At 38.6% G+C, this 23326-nt stretch overlaps 1 protein-coding gene and 1 long non-coding RNA gene across 17 annotated transcripts in view; one reads left to right on the forward strand and one right to left on the reverse strand.

Moving 5' to 3' along the window:
* The window catches only part of DGKI (diacylglycerol kinase iota), a 463467-nt gene that overhangs the window by 306373 nt on the left and 133768 nt on the right, over window positions 1–23326 (forward strand). For 11 of the 16 annotated variants that reach the window (XR_010842070.1, XR_010842071.1, XM_059074881.2 and 8 more), the window contains 2 exons: window positions 5246–5445; window positions 10961–11023. Coding sequence is in view for 14 of the 16 variants with exons in the window: in XM_059074881.2 (XP_058930864.1) it covers window positions 5246–5445; window positions 10961–11023 (263 nt within the window). In the remaining 2 variants the exon portion in view is untranslated. The remainder of the gene's footprint in view (window positions 1–5245; window positions 5446–10960; window positions 11024–23326) is intronic. The other 5 variants (XM_059074882.2, XM_067042059.1, XM_067042064.1 and 2 more) reach the window with 1 other exon arrangement.
* Window positions 13962–23326, reverse strand: part of LOC136794829 (uncharacterized) — a 64786-nt gene continuing 55421 nt past the window's right edge. The window contains exon 3 of the long non-coding RNA XR_010842072.1: window positions 13962–15924. This is a non-coding gene — a long non-coding RNA (uncharacterized lncRNA). The remainder of the gene's footprint in view (window positions 15925–23326) is intronic.

Raw genomic sequence — 23326 nt, forward strand, 5'->3', positions numbered from 1 at the left:
TTTCTGCGTAAAAGTCTTGTTGCTGGACTTCCCTGGTGGCGCAGTGGTTGAGAATCCGCCTGCCGATGCAGGGGACGCGGGTTCGTGCCCCGGTCCGGGAAGATCCCACATGCCGCGGAGCGGCTGGGCCCATGAGCCGTGGCCACTGAGCCTGCACGTCCGGAACCTGTGCTCTGCAACGGGAGAGGCCACAGCAGTGAGAGGCCCGCGTACCGCAAAAAAAAAAAAAAAAAAAAAAAAAAAGTCTTGTTGCTCTATTGTTTTTGTTGATATTATAGATGACATCCTATTTTTTATTATATTTTTACTTAGTTATTGCTAGAGATGGGGAGCACTTGATTTTTTTATGTTGATAGTACCTTTCTTACGAGGTTTAATTTTTGGCCTGTGCATTTTCTTGGACTTTTGATGTATGGGATGATATTAGTGGAAATATTACCAGGTTTGCTTTTTTTCTTCCATGGCTTTTTCCTCCAATTTTATTTCCTTGATGTATTTTGTTGGTCAAGACCTCCAATACTATGTTGAAAACTTTTGTTACTAGTGGATCATCTTGTCCCTTGAAAGGAATGCTCTGAATTTTCTTTATTCCAAATAATGTTTTCTCCAAAGATTTTGATAGATGACCTTTATCAGGTAAATAAGTTGTGTTCTATTCCTAGTTTTCTAACAATTGATCCTAAAAGGCACTAAACTTTATTATTTTTTGTGCATCTTTTGGGATGATAATGTGGTTTATCTCACTTAAACCGCAGTATGATGAAATTACAATGATGTGTTTTCTTTTTTATTTTATTTTTATTGAGGTATAGTTAATTTACAATGCTGTGTTAGTTTCCATCCATGTTGTTGCAAATGGAATTATTTCATTCTTTGTTATTTTCTGATGTTGAAGTATTCTTAATTCTTGCAAAAACCCATAACGGATCACAATTTAGTTTTTATGTAACAGATCAGTAAAAGCAATTAGCTATTTTTTTAATGATTTTGGTATGTGTGATTATAAATATAATTTAGGTTAAAAGTTTGTTTTTCTGCTGCTGCCCTTATCTGGTTTTGTTATTTCAGAAGCCACAGCATCATTTTCTAAAACAAGTTTTATTAGACACTGTCTTTCTATAAAACTTGGGTAGAATTACTTGTAAAACATCTAAGTCTACTTGGCACATTTTGGGATTGGGGGTGGAATGAGTAATGTTTTTGAAAACTTCCAATTTTTAAAACCAGTCTAATCTATCCAATTTCTGTATTTATTACACCAAATTTTGCAAATTATATTTTTTCCAGAAATTTCTCTTATCTAGGTTTTCCAGCTTATTAACATATAGATCTTTATAACATTCTTGAATGATATCTTATCCTCTCTTGTTTTATTTTTTAATAAAACAAAATAGTTTTCCATTTTTTGTTATTTGGTTTTACAAGACCACCTTGTTCGTCTTGGAAAAAAAAAACGAAACGCAGATTTTTGTATTGTTGATTATCTCCATTATTTACTGTCCACGTCACTGATCGCTACCTCGGGCCTTTTGTTACAGGACTAGGGCTAGGACTGGGAGTCAGGGGCCTGCAGTCGGGAGAAAGGAGGGGTTGGGAGACTTGCCCTTATTTCTGTTCTGATTTCGCAACCCAGGGTTTCCTGTCCCGTCATGTGACAGCAAGTGGAATAAGGACTTGAGTAGTAAGAAGGAGGGTGAGACCTGAAGAGAGACGGAGAATAGTATTCCGGGGAGGAGCGTAGTGCCGAAAGTCAGAAAACCTCACACCAGGGACTTCTCTGGGGGTCCAGTGGTTGAAACTTCACCTTCCAATGCAGGGGGTGTGGGTTCGATCCCTGGTCAGGGAGCTAAGATCCCACATGCCTCGCAGCCAAAAAACCAAAACATAAAACAGAAGCCATATTGTAACAAATTCAATAAGAACTTTAAAAAAAATGGTCCACATCAAAAAAATCTGTAAAAAAAAGGAAGAAAGAAAACCTCACACACCTTAACTGTGGACTGAAAGAAAGTTGTTATAATGACTTTAGGACAGTAAATGGCAATGGATGCACTTAGTTCAGGGGCAGTCTTTGTTTTCCTCCTAAGTCATATACTACCAGAAAGGCAATATTTGAAGTTTTCACAAGAGTACAATACATGCTAGGTTGAACAGACAATTGAATATCTGTCATTAATGCACCAATGTATTCTTTTTTTTTTAACATCTTTATTGGAGTATAACTGTTTTACAATAGTGTGCTCGTTTCTCCTTTACAACAAAGTGAATCAGTTATACGTATACATATGTTCCCATATCTCTTCCCTCTTGCGTCTCCCTCCCTCTCACCCTCCCTATCCCACCCCTCTAGACACCAATGTATTCTTATCAGTAAATGACTCATTCTAGCAAATCCTGGGGGTGATTATGGTTATTAGGGCCTGTGCCTTATAGGACGTTAAGTCTAGATTAATCTGAATGATGAAAAAGAACTATTTCTAGTAAGAGTTTTTAAAATTACCTTTAACTTGTTCCAAAAATAAACTAAGTGTTTCTGTGCTAACTATAGTAGAACCGTCTTTATTCTGAAAAGCTAATTACTATAATTCCTCTCGTGCCTGTTCAGTGATCTTGGATTGATTCTGAAACGCCAGTGGAACTGCCACTGACAGCTCTTTACCTCTGTTTATTGTCTTTGCTGTTAATCTATCAGCGAGGCTGAAAATATGGCTTAAATGTTCTCTACAGTACTGTGGAAGCCTTGTGATACCGAAGGGCTCGAAAGTATTTAAGCAATTTTCAGTCCTGTCAAACCCAGAGGAATAAGTTCATACTTAGCAGGTTCTGCATTTTTATTTGTCATTAGGTCTAGTCAAGACTGGGGGGAAAAAAGAAGAAGAAAATGGTATTTCCTCCATGGATGAAGGGATACAGTATGGTTAGATAAATAATGCCCTGAGAAGTAGTTGTTGAAGGCAAGGGAAATATTTTGGAAAATTTCGGGAGATGAGGTAGTGGCTCAAGTACATAGATTAACTTAAATGAGTCATTAAGTGCAGCCAGCAAAACCTTAAGCTGAGTAACAGAGGATCGGGTAATAGGCCAGAAAGAATTTTGGGAAATTCTCACTTCATTCTCCTCGTCCTCCTTGTTCTACTAATTGAATAAAATTGTATGTAAAATTCACAACTGAGTGCTTTTTAACATCAAAGGTGTTCAGTAATGAAGTATGTTCTTTACTGTTCAACTTTTATTCTACTTTCTTTCCTCCTTTCTGTCCCTTTGTGTTCCTTTTCTCTTTGCATTCATACATAGGTTTCTGTTGTTCAGATTAATGCAAGTGCAGAAGTAGTTCAAAGTATCAGATAAACACAACTATCTGGGAACCAAATCAGTGGAAATTGACTTCACAAGTCTCAGTTAACAAAGTTTATTCCCCATTCATAAGATAGAGAGGAGACATGTGGAAACAAGCTGATAATATATAGGTTTTCCTTTTTCTTTTTAATTCAATCTTTTAGATTTTGAGCTAGAGTTAGTATTAACTTCTTTTAAAAGTTTGTTGACTTCATTAAAAATTGATACTCAAAATCTATTATAATAAAGCCTTACTGAACAACTGTTAGCAGTGTCTACTAAAGTTAAAAAAACTTACGGCATAGCAATTGTACTCATCGTATGTACCACAGGAGGGTATGTATCCACCAAGATATAGACACAAGAACGTTTATATCATTAATAGCCCCAAACTGGAAACAGCCAGATGTTTACCAGCAGAAGAGTAGATAAATACACTTCTCTATTACTTAAAAATAATGATGAGCAAAAGATGTCAGACACAAAAGAGTACATATTGTATGATTCATCTTATATGAAGTTCAAGTTCAAACAAATTCAATCTATGGTATAGAAGTCAGAGTAGCGGTAACTGGTTGGTGAGAGGAGTGTAAATAGATTGGGCAGGGACACATGGAAACTTCTGGTTGCTGTAAACTGCCTAAAGCTTGATCTGGATGGAGATTTACATATGTGTATAAAAATGTCCATCAAACCGTATAATACAATTTGGGCACTATCTGTATGCATAACCAAACATATTGTTTGATTTTAGTTCATCCCTAAAAGGATAAGTGATACTAAAATATATATTTAAATTTTTTTTTTTTTTTTTTTTTTTTTTTTTTTTTTTTACTAAGGCAGAGAAATTATGCTACTTTGTTGCAGAATTGTAATGTTGGGTTGACTTTTCATTTTGTGGCTACTGTAGTGAACTGAGCTCTTACTGTGTTTGATTTTGATCCTCAAAGCTGGTTTACTCTTGAGAATGTTTTCAATTGAGGATTATTATTTTGCATTTCATTGATCTTACACAGATTTGAAGTCGTTTGAGGAGGCTTTAGGTAAAAAGGAAAAACTTGCCTGAAGTTTGAAAAATTTTCTAAGGATAGGTTGCATATTTAAATATAATATATTTAACATATAATATGTAACTATATATTAAATATATTTATATATTAAGTGTAGTATAGAAGCTATCTTAAACCATGTATTTTATCTTTTTTTTTTAAAACATCTTTATTGCAGTATAACTGTTTTATAATAGTGTGTTAGTTTTTCCTTTGCAACAAAGTGAATCAGTTATACATATACATATGTTCCCATATCTCTTCCCTCTTGCGTCACCCTCTCTCCCACCCTCCCTATCCCACCCCTCTAGGTGGTCACAAAGCACAGAGGTGATCTCCCCGTGCTATGCGGCAGCTTCCCACTAGCTATCGGTTTTACATTTGGTAGTGTATATATGTCCCTGCCACTCTCTCACTTCATCACAGCTTACCCTTCCCCGTCCCCATATCCTCAAGTCCATGCTCTAGTAAGTCTGTGTTTTATGCTATGTTTTAAGCTATCTTAAACCATGTATTTTATCTCTTTAATATTCTTTTTATTCTATGTACATTGGTTATTTAATGGGAGTAGATAACACAAGTAGCTTTTGTATTAAACTAACAATTTAAGGCTGAAAATACATAAAAGCAAAAAATGGCTATCAATGAGCATTTGTGATCAAGCCATCAAAATTGAGATATTTCAGTTTACGTGTATTAATGATTTATTCAAGGTTTCCCACTTTACTCATGGCTAACAGCTTTCAGTAAGTATTTTTCAAAGGCCTTTTGATGATAGGCAGCGGGCTTGGGGTGCCTAGGTTTCCTGAGTAACTCTTAAGCCCTGACCTCTTGCTTCCTTTTGCCTCTTGTTTTTATAGGCTGCCCTGCAAGTTGGGGGCCACGGAGAAAGGCTGCACCAGTGTCGGGAGGTCATGCTGCTAACTTACAAATCCATCCCCATGCAAGTGGATGGGGAGCCCTGTAGGTTGGCCCCGGCTATGATTCGGATCTCGTTGAGGAATCAGGCCAACATGGTACAGAAGAGCAAGAGAAGGACGTCCATGCCTTTACTCAATGAGTGAGTCTGCCCTTGCGCGCCTTTGTGAACATGGAGACCGTGGAGAGCAGGGCACTGAGCATGTGCATGATCAGGGGCCTCCCTGTGCTGGGAAAGGAGGCAAGTCCAGGAAACTCAGCAGCTCCTTGGTCTCTCGCACTTATTTCTTCTTCATGTTTACCATACGGTGACCACACCCTTCTTTCAGAAGTTATTGCTGTATGATGTGTTAGAGTGATGACGCTTTTTCACTGACCACTTGGGTATGTACTTACTGGGACCAGCAGAAAATCACTGAGTGAGTCAGGGTCGTAAAACGTGTCCTGTGGAACGTGTTCTTTTTTGTTTAAGAAGGCGCGCTGTGGGCCTCCTCTTTACCCTGGTCACTTGGAGAGTGTTGGTTTCTCCAGGTGCAGGAGGTCGGCAGAGCTGGATTTAGCTCCCCTCTCTCCACACTGTATCCCCTTCTGCCCTTTCCCAGTGCTCCCATTTTGGGGTCCTGTGTGCTCTGATGCTTCAGCTCAGTTTTGCCATTCTGGGTGGCATCCTATGGTCTAGATGAAACTTGACCCACGACTCAATGCCTAAACAAAATGTATCCCTCCTGGACCCTTTCCTTTCTTGGGTGTTTTGATAAACTGATTTGGACGAGGTGATAAATGACTAGATATTTTGAGTGCATTTTATAGAGTCCCTTAATCTAATTTTGATTGAAATGTCTTTTGGGGGTTGGAGAAAGGGATGGAGAAAGATGGGGATTTGGGGTATCTTTTAGAGTATCTTTTATATATCATGCACCTGTGCCTGACCTGACTCAAGGTAAGGATGTTTTAGGGTTCAGCCTTGGGCCATTCTTCTGTCACAGAGAGGGTCCCTCCAAGGTGTTCCTCCTATTTGTGGCCTGTGATGCATGGTTACCTATTTGTACTGAATGGCTGGCTTCCTCTAGTGCCTGTGAAGGAAGGGCATGCTTTGCCATGTATTTATTGAGTCAGTGTGACAAGTACAGAAGTGCCTAGAATGAACCAATGACACAGGTGTCATCGCTCCCTGCCAAAGCTTCACCTCTCTTTCTGAGATGGCAGTAAAGAACAGCATTCAACAGGGCTCGTGAAGTGTTTTAGTTTTTAGTGTTTGCTTCTAAGCTTGAAGGTGGAGTGAGGAGTCTTCTCTCCTCTGCACCCTCCTTTTCCAGAGTCAATCTGGACTCCCCCAGCGCTCTTCCTAGATCGTTATCCAGAGGGCGTGTTTAGTTGCCTTTTTCATTTTGTTTACAGTTTGCAGCTAGTGAAACTCTTAGCTCATTTCTGCTGCTTTCTCTATCCTCTGCCTTTACCACTATTAGGTTGAATATACACTTTGTGAGTTTCAGGCAGTGCGTCAGCAATGGTATATGGTTGACCATATTCTCTCTTGAAACATTAGAGTTAAGCCATGAACTATTGGTTTAAGAGAAAGTTCTGAACTACTAAGTGAAAAGCCCTCTCTGAGATAGTCCAGGTTGTTTTGGATCACTTGTAGATTGTTTGTTAACAGAGCTAAAACTTGTTAATATCTACAGGCAAACAGCTCCCATTTTCATGCCTGGTGCTTCTGCACTTAATAACCTTATGAGACATGAAATTGTTTTCGGGCGTTTAGTTTCAAACAGTTTTTGCCCTTGAGAAAGAATTTGTATTTGCTCAGAAACTGTATTAAGAATTTATTTGGGCTTTCTTCTCGTATAAAAACAAATGGAAAGCGTTGTTTTCATTTTGTACACATGGCACATATGACAGATGATGTGACTTCATAGATTTAGCCGGGAGGGTGTTCAAGAAGCAGCCTCAACTCAAAAATGCAGTTATTTCCCACCAGGGGGCAGTGGTGTCTCCATCCAAGCAGCCTCAGGCTGTAGGAAAGACTTGCGTGAAATGGCAGTAATAATATTCTGTCCATTTCTTAAAAGGACACATATAAATCTTAAAGATTAGCCAAGATCTTTATTACAACTTATTATTTAAATTATCATTCAGCACATTTTTAGAAAATCTCTCAGCAATACTCTTTTTCACCCTCTGTGATTAGATTGCTTCTTTCTATTTCAGTAGAAATCTCTGTTTGGAAATCTAACTTCTTCCCCTGGATTTCCAAGTGGAGTTTCCAGTTTAAGGGCGGCCTGGTCACTAATATCTTCTTACAAGTTTTCTTCCACCTTCTGAGCCCTCCAAGCGTTTCTCTGTTTAGGCCACAGTGTGCAAAGTTCACTATTGCAGCCAAGGCAGAAAGAGACTATTGAAAGATAATTCTTTCTTCCTTCTTTCCTTCCTTTATTTTTTCCATCCTTCTTTCCCTTTTTTTCCTTTCTTTCTTACTTTTTACTGTTTCTTCATCATTTGCATGCCTGCTTTTTGAAGAATGAGAACTGTTTTAGTTTAAAAACTTCTGCGTATCTGTGTTAGGGGGAAGGGAGTTTCTCAGTCGGAAAGGGGTAGCTTTTCAATTCATCTTAAGGACTTATCCTCCTTTCACATAGCATGTTAACATGAATATTTGAGATTTTAGGGCTGTGGCCCCCTTTTCTGCTGAAATGCTGGTGTTCCTCATAGATTTGCCCCTTCTCTGGGAAATCACATCAGCAGCACAAGTTCCCTCTATGACTGATAAACTAATGTGTCTCAGATCTGTGTCTTCAGCCCAGGCTTTCTTCTAAAATCTGAAGACTCATACCCAACTGTCATTTTTTTTGCGGTACACGGGCTTCTCACTGCTGTGGCCTCTCCCGTGGCAGAGCACAGGCTCCGGACGCGCAGGCTCAGCGGCCATGGTTCACGGGCCCAGCTGTTCGGCGGCATGTGGGATCTTCCCGGACCGGGGCACGAACGCGTGTCCCCTGCATCGGCAGGCGGACTCTCAACCACTGCGCCACCAGCGAAGCCCATACCCAAATATCTTAGTTGACATCTTTATCTGCATATCTCATAGTCACCTCCACTTTTACGCATCCCCTGCGTTGTTTGAACTCTTCCTTCTGTTTATTTCCCCCATCTTTAACTCTCACACCATCTTTCCCCTCTGCTAGTAACACAGCCTTAGTTGTGGAGCCGTATTCATCACCTCTCATCAGCATTGCTAAAATATGCTCAATTCGTTTCCTGTTTCCAGTGTTGCTGCCCTTCACACTGTCTTTTCCAATAGACTGGTTAGAATGATCTTTCTAAAAATGTAAAACCTATATTCCTTGGCTTTACCGACCTTTTTGATCATCGCCTTGGTCCTCTCCTTCCTATGCTCCAGAGCTCATATTGCTATTTCTGGAGCAGTACGGCCTGTCTCATGTATCGTTATATTTTTGTCCTCCAGTTGCTTTTCTCGAGGTGTCCTCCTCACCCGCTTTCATCTGCTAGCCCCCGCTCAAGTTCAAACTCCATCAAACTATCACTTTCCCTACGAATCCCTTTCTATCTGCTTCTAGCCATTAACTATACCACTCAGCGTTGCTATAGTGTTCTCGTTACTTCTGTCACACCATTTAGCGAAACCAGTGTAATTAGTGGTTTGCTTGTCTCCCCTGCTCTGTGGGGAGACGCCGGGGTTTTCCTCATAGGGTTACCAGTGCCTGCTAGTGTCTCTGAGACTTACGGTTACGTGTTGAACAAGGGACTCGCACATGGAATGTTCTGTAATGTCCTGTTACGTTTCTCAGAAATTGTTTCTAAAATAACAAACCGAAAACCTTGTGAATATAAAAATAATAAAGAAAATGTCTTGGTCACATTTTATGGCAGAAGTGGAAGATATATACTTAAGAATTTCAAGATCTGGTGCACATGCATGGTTGGAAGAATTCCCATGAGAAACAGCTAAATAGGAAGCTTTCGTGATGCCACTGGATCTTCATGTATGCAAAAAGGAAAAAAGATTTTTTCTAAAAAAAAATTCTTGGCTTATGATGCTATTTGCTATTACTATATATAAACGGAAAGGCTGGGCCCGTTACGTTCACTCTCTCCTCCCCTCTCCACCCCATTGGTACAGAGGCGTATGTCATTTATGGCTTATGAATCTACTTGAAATATGACTCCAATAAATATCTTCCCCCCTAAAAGTAATAGAGCAGATTTGTTTAGGTTCATATTCATGTACTAGTAACATGATAGCCAAGGTAAATCTGATGACGTTCTGTATCTGAAAGTCACTTTTGAGGGAGATCAGAAATTCTACGTTACTCAGGTGCGTAGGAAGATCTCAGCCTGAGTTCACTAGCAATTAAGACAACAGCAATTAGCAATTGCTGATTGTATTATCCAAGGGTAAGATTTCTAGTTGGCAAACTTTGGGCAACCGACTTCCACCATCCTGGGCTGCTGAGAAGTATCATTGGTTATATAACTGATAGCCCTTTGAGGATGACAAGGAGTTAATCCATGGGTGGCTTTATATGAGAATTTATGTATCCAGTGGAAAACAGGGATGGGGGGGGTACGTCTATTGCAGTTACAGTGAAACTGTTCAAATGGTCTAAGAGAGTGGAGAGAATAATGATGTAAAAGTGACAGGAAATTTGGGGTTTAGTGTCTTCAGTTCCACATTTTGTCTTTTCTGGTAGCCATCGAAGACCCTCTCCTTTATAAAAGAAGGGAGAGCAGAGAGAAGTCTATGGTTTCACTCCTCTACCAAGAACGTGAGTGGAATTACAGCATCACTGTGATAAAATTAGGCTATCTTGGTATTACCTTCGGATTTCTTAGAAAGCCTTCTTTGTTTAACTGAAGGAAGTTAAAGTTTTTGTCGAGTCGTTCTTTTGAAGATGGTTGTCTTTTTTTTTTTTTTTGCGGTACGCGGGCCTCTCACTGCTGTGGCCTTTCCCGCTGCGGAGCACAGGCTCCGGACGCGCAGGCTCAGCGGCCGTGGCTCACGGGCCCAGCCGCTCTGCGGCACGTGGGATCTTCCCGGACCGGGGCACGAACCCGTGTCCCCTGCATCGGCAGGCGGACTCTCAACCACTGCGCCACCAGGGAAGCCCGACGGTTGTCTTTTGACACGAATATTCCAACAAAGCCCTGGAATCACGAGGACTCTGTTAAAGACGTCAGTTTTACCTTGATTCTGCTCTGAGTTGACTGTGCCAGCCTACCACCCGTGTGTGTGTGTGTGTGCGTGCGCGCGCGTGCGTGCGTGTGCGTGCGTGCGCACAGGTGGATGCCCAGTAAGACCTAGAGCCGGAGAGGACCGTGGTAACCCTCTGCCCCGCAGCCCCGTGCAGCATCCGCTCTCCGCCAGCATCTGCCAGCGCCCTGCCTCGTGCTCCAGTCTGCGGCTTGCCTGAGAGCCGGCCCTGCCATGTGTCCTGTTGGCTTCGTTGCTATCACTGGCTTTTTGATTATTTCCGTGGCTGGCTTGATTTTCTTTTTCTTTTCATTTACTGTTTGGTGATGCGCTCATTTAATTTCTGTTTAAATTTTGTGTGTCTCTCTTTCTCTCTCCTGGCTTGTTGCCCTGTCTGTCCACGCTGTTTTGCTGACTGTCTTCGCTGCTCATTCCCTGCTGCCTCTAGTATCCATCAGGTGCAAGCTGCGGACCTGCGGAGAGTGTCTGCCCCCCCAGGCTCCTTCACCATGTGAGTACAAAGCTGTCCCGTTTTTTACATTGTGTCTCTCACCTTCATCTCCTCCTCAGGGCCAGACTACCTGCACCCTCACCCTTCACAGGTCTGCTTCTTAGACAGAGAAGCGCCTCACTGTAATTGTCTGCTTTAGCTCTTCTTTGATTTGAGATGCAGCTGTGAAATTCTTTGTGTTCTATTTGTCTCAGTCCTCTGAGTTCACAGTTTAATTTTTTGATTAGGTACTTTAGGGTCCAGAGTTGCATGGGGTTGTATAAAATTCCATACTAAGCATTGGTTTCTATGGAAAGTCTGTAAACCCATTAGACCATTCCATTATCCATGGCTCAGGGAGGATCTTGAAGAAGCTCCCGCTGCACTTGATTCTGTGGACGGACCTCTGAAATTATGTGTGGAGCTTTGATTGTAGGTACGTGCATCTGTGGATTTTTCTGTGTTGAGGACCCATAGTTGTAATAAAAGATCAACGACCCAAAGTTGTTAATGAGTTAGCAAAGTGCAATTTGTACATAGTAGTTTGTACTTAACACACTCTATGCTTTTATATTTTTCTGGTGAAAAACAGAAAGAAAATGTTTTTTAGCACTTCACTTCAGGACATTTTTTATGCTGTTGCCTCTGTCTTGCCCTTCTTTCTTTTTCTCCATCTTACATATACTTTTATTATGTTTCAGGAACCATTACAGGTGCTTTACACAGGTTAACTAACTTACTCCCCCAACCACCTTATTGCCATATGTGGTATTATTATCTCCATGTTATACATGAGGAGTCTGATGCACAGAGAAGTTGAGTAATTTGTCGAAGGTCACACAGCTAATAAGTGGTAGACTGGGATTCATGCTCCTGCAGCCTGGTTTCAAAATTCATGCTCATAACAATTTATAATCTGCTGCTTTTCATCTGTCAGTGTCCTATGTATTTCTCAGGGCCCAGCTGAATAACTGCCTTTTCTAAGAATTGTACCTTGATTCTTGCTGGTAGACCTAGTTACATCCTCATTGGAGTTCACTCTTTATACTATTATTGTTCTTATTATAGTTCTCAAGGTATAATCGATCAGTACTAATTATATTAGCTGAATATCTGTGTGTATCCCACACTATACTTAGGCCACTTGAAATCAGTTGCAGTATCTTCTTATGACCGTTTGTGTTCCCAGCCTCGATCACAGACCTTAACACAAAGTATTCTGAAACTAAACAGAATTGTTGGTTGGTTGGTAGAATGAATGAATGAAAGAATGCATGTCTAAATAGAACTCTGCAATATCTAACATCTAGGGATATGCAAAGTAATTCCTAAAGTTCAGTTATGTATCATTTTACTTTCAACCCTAGTCTTGTGGATACATGTTTATTTACTCATTTATGACAAAATATTTTTCCAAAAATATTATTTTGTACTTGCTCTGTGTCAGACACTATTTTCTGCTTTGTATTTAGTGGTGAGTATAACAGCTCTATATCTTCATGGAACTTAAAATTGAGCAGTCAAAGAATCAGTAAGAAAATTACATTTAATTTCCAATTTGGAGGCTATTGCTGGGGTATATTACATATACCCCATAAGGCCTGTTCAATAAATTTGAGTCCAAAGAATGGCTCTCAGTTATCATTATTTTCAGCAGCTCTATTGATAGAGTTCAAGGAATTGAGAGTATCAACAGTAGGAGTCCAGGTGATATTTGTCATATTTCGATCACCTTTTCAGTTTCAGTTGTGTTTAAGTTTTCATCATATAATTTGAATGAGGTTCTTTTTTTCTTTTTCCAGGTGTGTATGCTATAATAAGGTGAACTGTCATGTTTGTTTTCATGGCATGTAACAGGCAGTCCACCTAGATGTGGCCACTTAAAACTTGAATATTTATCTAAAATACTTTATATTTGTATGTGCTATATTAATTACTGCATATTATAGACTTTATGTTTCTATATAACTGATGAAAGATTTATATAATAAAAATTAAATTAGAGTATTATTTTAAAGATTCAATAACAGAACTCTGTCAAATAGAGCAAGGAACACAGAGAAAAATCCAAGCACAATGAGTATTCTATTTATATATTATGACAGTGGCAACTTAGCTTAGACCCACTCTCATGCTGCTACTGTGGCGGTGTTTAAGAATCACGTTAACCTTGCTCTGGGCCTCACGAAAGTCAAGACTCCAGCATCTTGAGCTAAACTTTGTCTGACTTTTTTTTTTTTTTTCTTTTAACTCTTGGATCAGCCATTCTCTGCTCAAAACAACTCCTTTTTACAGATGATCTTTCCTTTGGGAGAAGCCTCTCTTTCTGCTGTTCCTAAAGTAAAGTTGCTTTTCTAAAGCAATTTAAATTATCCTTTCTCTCTAGCTTTCTAATGACTTTTTTAATTAGGGAGGGGGTCATGGTCTTGACAACATAATGCATAAATTATTAGGAATGGCTACATACTAATAACGTCTGCGTATATGGGAAATTTCAGCTTTACACAAAGAATAATCTTGAAACTTTCATTTTGATCATATATGACCACATATGAATGCTGAATTTTAATCAAAGGGATTTAGTGGCTTCATCAAATAGAACAAAATAAAGTAAACAGACTCTTTCACCACAAATTTTATGTACTATAGCTTTCTTTTATTTTTGACGTCAGAGAAGAGTTATAATTCCTAGACTTGGCATATGACATAATTTGTAATCTGGCCATTCTTACTTTCTTTTTTTTTTTCTTTTTAATTGAGGTATAATCGACATATAACATTGTATCACTTTCAAGTGTAAACATAATGATTCAGTGTTTGTGTATATTGTGAAATGATCATCATAGTAAGTTAGTTAATATCCATCACCACATGTAGTTACAGTAGTTTTTTCTTGTGATGGGAGCTTTAAGATCTCTCTCTTAGCAGCTTTCAAATAGTCAATACCTATAGTCACCATGCTGTACATTACATCCCCAAGACTTATTTATTTTATAACGGTCCAATTTTATATTTATTATTATAATAAGCATTTTATATTTATTATTTTATAATGGTATTTATAAAGGTATTATTATATAATACCTTTTAACACCCTTCACCCATTTCACCCTTGTCTCCCCAGTGTGGCTCAAAGGATTACTAGACCAGCACCTCAATTAATAAATTCATTATAATTAAGTGACTTCATAGTAGAATCCTCATTGAAGATTACATATATGCACTGTATCTCATAAATCATGAATATTCACATTAAATGGTCATGCTCAAAAAGCCCCAAAAGCTGTGTAACTGTAAAATGAGTCTCTGGAACACTTTCAACTTTTAGTATTGCTTTTCATTAAGTTCTGTTTCCTCCTGCTCTTCCCCTACCAAAATGAAATAATGTGAACTGTTTACATCTAATTTATTCATTTTTCATCTTTCAAAAATATTATTCAGTGTCTGCTTTAGATATCAGATACTCTGTGGGATACTGGAGATAAGAGATGAGAAAGCTAAGGTTTCTGCCTTGGAGAAACGGACACACCAGGAACAGACCCACTTGTGTTGCCTACAGTACAATTACAACGCAATGTGACAAGTATCCAAATAGAAATTCTGGTTGTACTTCCATGTGAATAACTTTTTTTTTTGACTCTTTATTATATTTGGTTTTGTATTTTAGTAATTAAAGTTAATATAGGTTCAAATTGACTTTTTTGATATGTATTTCTCACTTTTAAGACATGGACTCATATAACTAGCACCATAATCAGGATACAAAATGGTTCTATCACCCCCAAACTCTTCTCTCACCTCAAACTCTGGCAACCACTGATTGCTACAGTTTTGTATTTTAGAGAATGCCCTATAAATGGAATCATACAATATGCAACCCTTAAAACGGGTTTCTTTGAGTGAACATAACATCTTTGATGTTTATGAGAGATGCTGCATCTGTCATTCCTTTTTGTTGCTGAATAGTATTCCATTGTATGGATGTTTCTGTTTATTTACCTAATAACCCAGAAGGACATCTGGGTTATTTCCAGTTTTGGATGATTCTGAATAGAGCTGCATAAACCTTGATGAACAGGTTTTGTGTAAACATAAGTTTGCATTTCTGGATGTTAAACACCTGGGAGGGGTTCCAGGGTCATATGGTAACTTCATAAGAAACTGACAAACTGTTTTCCAGAGTGGTCGTATCATTCTGCATTTTCACCAGCAATGTATGAGAGTTCCTGGTGTTCCACATCTCTGTCAGCACTTGGTAATGTCAATATTTTTACATTTTAATCATTCTAATATGAGTGTCTTTTCATGTGATTATTTGCCATCTTTTATACGTTCTCTGGTGAAGCATCCTCTCAAGTCTTTTTGCCCATTTCTTAAACTGGGCTGTTTGTTGTCTTTATATTGAGTTTATGTTGAGTTTTGAGATTGTCATGTATTCCTGATCCAAGCCTTTGTTAGATATGTGCTTTGCTTAATCATTTCTTTGTTCTAGAAGGCAGTTGACTCAATTTTCAGGCCACGATTTCTGACTCATCTTCTGAGGATAGTAGCTATAGTGTCAGTTGTGTTTTCAGAGCGTTTGCAGTGCTATTCCTATCTGTCTGGTGTGTACCCCTCCAAGTTGCAGGACCGGATCTGAGGGGAGGGTCTGCTCTGTAGTTCAGTTCCTAAAGTCTGTGGTACTGGGTTTAGGGCCAGATTAACACATTTGCAGCCTACCTAGAGATGAACCCAAGTTCATGGACGTCTTTCTGGAGTTGTCTTCCTGAGCTCCTCCCTCTCTCTTGTCATCCTCAGTACTTTCCCATTTCCTGGGGCTCCATTTTTGGATCCTTCAGCCAGAAAGCTAAGGCTTTAGTTACCTCATGCTGCTGCGTAGCTCCTGAAACCACGTTCACCTCCAGGACCAAGCAATGATATGACTGAAAGAGAAAAAGAAGCAATGGTGGTTTGTTGCATCCTCTTGGGACCACAGCTTCTCTTATCAGAGAAGAAGATTCCCTCTCCTTATAGTTTTTTTTTTTAATTTTATTGAAGTATAGTTGATTTACAATGTTGTGTTAATTTCTGCTCTACAGCAAAGTGACTCCGCTATACATACATTCTTTTTCATATTCTTTTCCATTATGGTTCATGCCAGGATATTGAATATAGTTCCCTGTGCTATACAGTAGGACCTTGCTGTTTATCTCCCTCTCCTTATAGTTTTAAGCACCAAAAGGCCTTTGTCATTGCTGCCGCCAGCACAGCAAAATTGCCTGAGTGCTGGGTTGCGAGAAAATGGAGGAGGTATAAAAGAGGAAGATTTCCCCAAATTTCTCTGATCATTCAGAGTCCCTTTCTTTTCCTCAAGCCAGAGTTCAAGGGCTTTCCCAGAGCTTTCTCTGTCTGTATCTGTTGTCCATTTTAGGCTTTGTGCTGCCTGGAGTCCAGAGCAGGGTTGATAAGAGGTCAAAGGAGGAGAGAGCTCAGCGTTAGTTGGACGGTATTTTAAATTCTGGTCGTCTTCCCCATCTGCTGCTATCATTTGATTTTCAGAGTTCTCAAATAGCTGCTTTAGGCATTCTGTCCAGGTTTTATAGCTGCATTCATTGGGGGAGAAAGAATGGTGGGGGCTTATTCTCCTTACCCAGAACCAGAACTTCTCTACTGCCTTTTAAAGCAGAGAGTTTTCACACTGTATCCTCTTTTTACCTGCTGCAGTTACTCAGAGAGTGCCATAGCTAAACTCAGCAGAAGAGCTCTGCAGAGAAACCAGGGTGTTTTTGAACTGCAACCAACAAATGTTAAATGTAATAGGCTATCTTGCACAACAGTCACAATTTAAACATAAACAAGATGTTTCCCAGTGCCAAATTGTGTGGATTTGTTTGTTATCTTGGGGAAGGCACAGTTAGACACAGATCCATGAGAAAAGTATAAATTGTTATATTTGACAACAAGCTGAATATGATTCAGCATTCTAAACTTGCTTCCAAAAAGTGAAGCCTTCTTGGTAAAGGATGAAAGCAAATTGATTTTTGTTCTATGAAGAACGGGAGTTTTACGAATAGAAATATTTTTTTTTGAGAAATATTTTTGATATGTCTATTTTTTTTTCTTTTGGGTTGAATTTAAGAATTTTATTACTGAGAAACTACCAAGATAGAACCACGAATCTTTAATCTTCATGATTTAAAAAAAACATAAATTAGTGATAGGTGGTTTAATCTTTGCATGCCTCTGGCCAAGGAAGTAAGCTAGAAATTTCTTTGAAGTGCTTTCTAAAAATTCGGTAATTCTGATTTCCAACTAGTCACATCAAAGCTTTTGTTTTAACGTTTTTTTGAATTTGTGTAATATGCTACAAAAGTCCTATTTATTTTGTTTATTCAGTTCTGGCCCTTTAATTAGAAAATAAGACTTGGTCAGCTTTTTTCAAAACCCTTTCCCTTTTCCATTCTTCTTTCAGTGAACTTCACTCTCCCACACCCTGCTCTCTACCAGGAAGTAGGAAAAACATTACCAACCTAGAAATTTACATGCATGCCTTTGTAAACTATGGGGTTTACCTCTAAAGTAGCTAAGAAGACCCACCAGACGTGGTTTGCCTCCAAATGAATTAAGCTCGGTGGCTTTGTTAGAACCTCAGGTTCAGCAAGACTCCTGGGCCAGTTGAACCTTCAGAAGTGTGCTTCATGCCTGAAGAAGAGTGCTTCATGCCTGAAGAAGAGTGCTTCATGCCAGGAATCTGTCCAGATTCTAATTCATGAATTATTACTTTTGGGTCATAATTTCTCGACCAATTGTGAGGGTACCAAAAAGGGCCTAAACATTCAAAAATACTGTGAATACACTTGTCGTTAATGCTTCTGTTGTTATTTTTGTGTCCCTGGATGATTATCTCTGCATAGTAGGATTATAGACAAATTTTAGCTAAATTTTATTGGCTTTCTTTATTTTCTAGATTGATTTCAATGAGCACACATTACTTCTAAAAAGGGGAAGAAAGCAAAAAAAAAAAATTATAGCCATTTATACAAATGTCTCTGCTTTAAAGCTCAGTAGAGAAGTTCTGGTTCTGGGTAAGGTGGGTAAGCACAGACTCTTCTTTCTCCCCCAGTGACTGCAGCTGTAAAACCAAAAGCAAAAAATAAAGTTTATATTTTTAAAAGAACAGAGAGAATTGCTAAACTCACTGATTGAGTACATGATATTTCTTGTAATTCTAGCTCAGAGTCAGATGGCAAAGCTTAAGAGTTAGCTTCAGGCTTTCTGGGAAAATAGGCTGTTTGCTCTCTGATCCTCTGAGCAAACTGCTAAGCTTCACTCATCTTTTTCCTCCTTTCTCTCACTCTCACTCGCATGTTTTATGAATTTCTGGTGATTTCCCTTCCCACTGCCCACAGTTCCTTGACTTTTAATCATGTCAAATTGTCCTATTTCCTGTCTACCTGTGCCACCCCTCTCTGCCGGTTCCATAAAACCAATATAGCAAATTGAAAATTCCCAAGAAAAGTAAGAGCTGCTTGAGATTCATCTCATACCAATTTCCAAACTTGAATCCAGGCTGCACCTCAGATCATTGGTTGTTTCCCTTCCTTATGCTCTGAGTTTCCCACAAGAGTTCTCACTCTGCCTGTGCTTCTGTTCCCATGCAGGTACCCGGGGCAGGGGCGTTTAGTGACTTAAAGACAAGGGGGCTGCAGGAGCAGACCCAGGTCTCCACCTGCAGTGTCTTCCTCCTTATTCTGTAGGCCCCCAAACCCCATGAAGACATCCTCTGTTTTAAGTGTCTGTGGGAGCCCTGCTTTTGTCCGTGTGACATTGACCATATAGTAACCTTTTGGCATTTCAGTTTTTCAAATATTATAAAGAAATGCAGTTGATCTCTGGGATTTCTATCAGCTCTGAAGTTCTGTCATGCTAAAATTCAGGGCATGACCCTAGACTCTGAAGATCTGCCCCTGCGGGATCTAAGACATGAAGTAGTTGAGACTTGGCATGGGATGTGACAAGGTCAGGCCCTGTACCGCCTTGGTACACTTTTGCCTTGCTCTCAGCAAGAACCCAGGCAGAGTTCTGCATTTAGCCAAAGAGCTAATATGGGCCTGAGATTGAGTTGTGATCAAATTTAGCATCCTGATAACTGTATGTGGTAGCGACTGCTATCATTGCCATCTCATAGATGAGAGGACTGAGAATAAGAAATATTGGGAAACTTGCCTAAGATCATATGCTATAAAGTCATAAAGGTAACACCCAGGGCTCTATGAAGATGGCATTTAAGGCACTGAATTCTGCAGTTGGTATAACCTCTGGTCATTTTCCTGTGTGTTTATCAATATATATGTAACTTATGTGTTTTAATCAAATCATACTATGTAAACTTCTCCCCTTTTTAAGAGATGACTAACTACCCTCAGAGACGACTAACACTTTAGAATTCAATTTTGAGTGTTTCAAATGCGTGAATCTCTGGTAGTACAGGTTTGAAGTTTAAGTGTTATTTTACGAAAAATGTCAGAGTGACAAACCCCAGTTAAAAATAAATTCTAGTGTAGCTAAAGAAGGTGGAGAGTCTTTCGGGCTTGTTAGTAATGGTGTTGCGTCTGTGAAAGAGGCTTATCGGGAAGGGTCCCGCTCGCATCCTCAGGGGTTGGATGGCGCCTGTGTTCTCTTGGCGAAGGTGAGCATGGCTTGAGCATCTGGTGCAGTTATGTAAAGGGGTATTAGGACTCCCTCAGCATTTAAAGTTTTATCTCGCTGCTTTTAAAATTTAGTTTTAGAGATGAATTATTCATGTCTGCGTAGGTGTAGAAACAGTCCTGCGAGTCAGCACTTCTTGTATAATAAAAGGTCACTTCAAAAGAAAAAACAAGTGAAGCGGATACTCACTCAGGTGTTGACTTGTTGCAGAGCATGGGGCCCAGTGAGCCTCGGGGCGTAAAGAGGAGGGTTTGCAGGAAGTTTTGGGTGCTGTCTATTGGGCGGGACAAAGAGGGGAGGGAAATTCATGAATTTTGTTTGTTTAATCAAAGTAAATTTTAGAAAATTAAAATTTTAAAAGCCTGACCTTAGAGGTAACATTAGTCCAGTTGGGTCTGATCATCCTGACAGTGATATCAAGCCAGAAGAGGTTTCCAAGTCAGGTTAAAATTTGGGAAAGTAAAAAATTAGATTCATCTCATTCTTCTATTATGTATCTTTTTATCAACGGTAATTATAGGATTAAAATGAAGCACGTTAGTTCTCTTAATGCGTCTTTTTACCAGGCATCTGTATTACTTTGCTAGGGATGCCATAACAAAGTACCACAGACACGGTGTCTTAAACAACATAAATTTATTTCTTCACAGTCTGGAGGCTGGAAGTCTGGCATCGAGGTGTTGGTAAGATTGGTTTCCTCTGAGGCATCTCTCTTTGGCTTGGATATGGCCATCTTCCCCCTGTGTTTTCACGTTGTCTTTCATCCCTGCCTGTCTCCCTGTAATCTCTTCTTCTTATAAGGACACCAGTCAGATTGGTGTCCATATGACCTCATTTTAACTTAATTCATCTTTAAAGACCGTATCTCCAAATACAGTCACATTTCTGCAGCCCTGGGGGTTAGGACTTCAACATACGAATTTGGGGGGCACACAACCTAGCCCATAACAGCATCATACTAGATAAATTTGAATACATTTTAGGGTTTTTTTCTCTCACCAACCGTGTGAAGGTTGAACTTTGTGTATACACAAACTATATAGTTGTATATACAACTATATAGTTTGTATATACACACAACTTGCAATACATGTATTGATAGTTTAATTCTTTAAAATCTTTTTTTATTAAACTGTCTAAGGGGCTAAAGGACATTGCTCTTTTATTTATAGCAGATTCTAAGTATTAACTCTCTGGGTACAGTAAGACTGGTGACCTCTATGGACCAAAATTCATCTTCTGTAAAATAAGGTGGTTTACAGTATGAACTTGAAATTTTTGTTCAGATCTGAATTCCTAAAACATTATTATAATAAAACAACTATAAAAATACAGATGATAAATGGCAAGGAAAAGGAGTAATTTTGCTAGTCTTTGTGAATAAAAGATTTATTTACAAGTGGACTCTCCACCCAGAAAAAAACTAAATACTTTTAGAAAACAGTTATTATTATCTTTAGATAAACTGATACAACTGTGATGTTAGTCATAGAATTGCTGCATTTAGAGAGAAAAAAAGAAACATTTCAGTTTTTACTCCGGTACTGCAGTGATAACTGATACCATATTCTGCCATAGAGTATGAAGAACATACCAATAACAAAGAAATCTAGACGTTTGTTTTGAGTGTTCCAAGAGGATATTTATTTCAGATTGCTTTTCTGAGGTGGTAATGAAACGCAATGAGCATTTCATTTATAGGAGAGTTACAGTTGAATTATACCGATGCAATTGAGTTTCCCTCCTCTGTCATAATACCCTGAAACACTTATATGAAATGAAAAGAGAGTACATTTTAAAAGGCATAAAAATAAAATACTTGATGTTAGATTTAATTAATCCCCAGAACTCATCATCACATTTTGTGTCAGAAAATGGAACTCTGAAAAGAATGTAGCAAGTTCCAAAAGTTGTAGCTAATATATTTGAGTAAAATGAACATGGCATTGGAAGAATTGCAAATGGAACAAAAAAGACAAAGCTTTTCAGCTTTATATTACAGAGAACTAGAATTATTTTCCTTAATTAATCATTTAGGCTCTGCTGCTCTCGAAGTGATTTATGTCCTCTAGTTGGGACATAAGTAAATCTTTTGGTCTGATGGTATTTTGTTGTACAGGCAAAGTAAAACAATTACATGTTTCCTTGAAGAAAGGTTATTGGTTTATGAGTATGTTAGGATACTGCCTTTGGTAGAGACTTGATCTACTTAAGTGTGATAAGTGAGAGGATAGAAACATAGGACCAGCGAAAGTACCCCAAATTATTTTCACATCGTTATGACATTTTCAACAGAAACCTTTTTTCCTCTCTTTTCCTACTTTCCTTTTAGTATTGGTAGCACTAAAATATTAACCAATTAATATTTCAGCTGGTTATTTTGTGTTTGTTTCTTCATCGTCATCCAAGTAATTTGTCTACCACTAAAAGTTTATCCTAAGGAACTTTTTTCTCAAGTTTACTGTCAAATTTTACAAAAGTTATTTTTGTTGATGAGTAATTGTGGTAGTAAGAGAATTATTTTATGATTTTTACAAGTTCTGTTCTAGCAATGTGTCTTTAGTCTGTCTATTCTTATGCTATCAAGAAGGATGGTTCCAAAAATAAAATTCCTTAGTCATTGGATCAGAAATTAGAGAAAGGTGGTGAAAAGTTTCCCCCTAATTGGCTGAATTTGCTGAGTTGGAAAGAAGAGTTGGGTTTAGAGGATTCTGATTCTTTTTCTTGGATTTCTGACAAGGACGCATGGAGTAATGGGAGCACATCTGTGTTACAAGTGGGGGACTTAGCTTTCCACCAGCTGTAGGTTGATGGATAGGAGAGTAAATGATACCATATCTCTCTCCAGAGCTAAATGTAGCACCACTGAGTATTCCAAACCTTGGCAAGCCGTTGTCAACCTGGGAGGAATGTGAGTCAAAACATAGCACAGTGAAAGACTACCTATTAAGAAAAAACAACTTTGCGAATATTATTTCTCTGATATCCAGCTTTTAGGAACATATATGAGTCTTTTTATAACAGTCTTTCTATCAGCCTGTAGAAGGCTGAAACCATTTATGGAAATGTTTCTTATGTGATACCATTTATTGTCAGGACAATACTTAGTTTTTATTTTCTTGATATGAAACAAAACATGGAATCCTCTCCTTACTGAGCCTGTTTCCTAGGGATGCAGAGCTCATTCCACACAGTTTGCATGATAACTTTTCAATAAGAACACATCTTGTAATTCATGCATCCAATCCTTTCTCAAACTAATTGGAGTTACAGCATTTCTCCACCTCAATAGACAGTCATATTTATTTTCACTGCATTACTGCTTTATGCATTTTTGGCCACTGCTTTGTTTGGTTATTTTTACTTATAAACAATTCTAAATTCTTGATTTTTTCTGTAGGTTTATAGGTGAAATAAATGTTAAATACTAAAATTGTATGTATGCTAGGGTTTTTTATTTTTGTAAAAATGTTGTTTTAATGTTATATAGACACCCACTCAAGTACCTCCACTTGATTCATGAAAGTGCTTAGTTACTAGAGGATGAGCAAATAAGTTAGGTTTTAAGCCTACTTTCAGTGTCTTTCAGGATGTATGTGAAAGGCCAGAAGTTTTTTCTTCTGTGAAATGATACTT

This window comes from Kogia breviceps, chromosome 9 (genome assembly GCF_026419965.1).
Source record: "Kogia breviceps isolate mKogBre1 chromosome 9, mKogBre1 haplotype 1, whole genome shotgun sequence".
NCBI lineage: Eukaryota > Metazoa > Chordata > Mammalia > Artiodactyla > Physeteridae > Kogia > Kogia breviceps.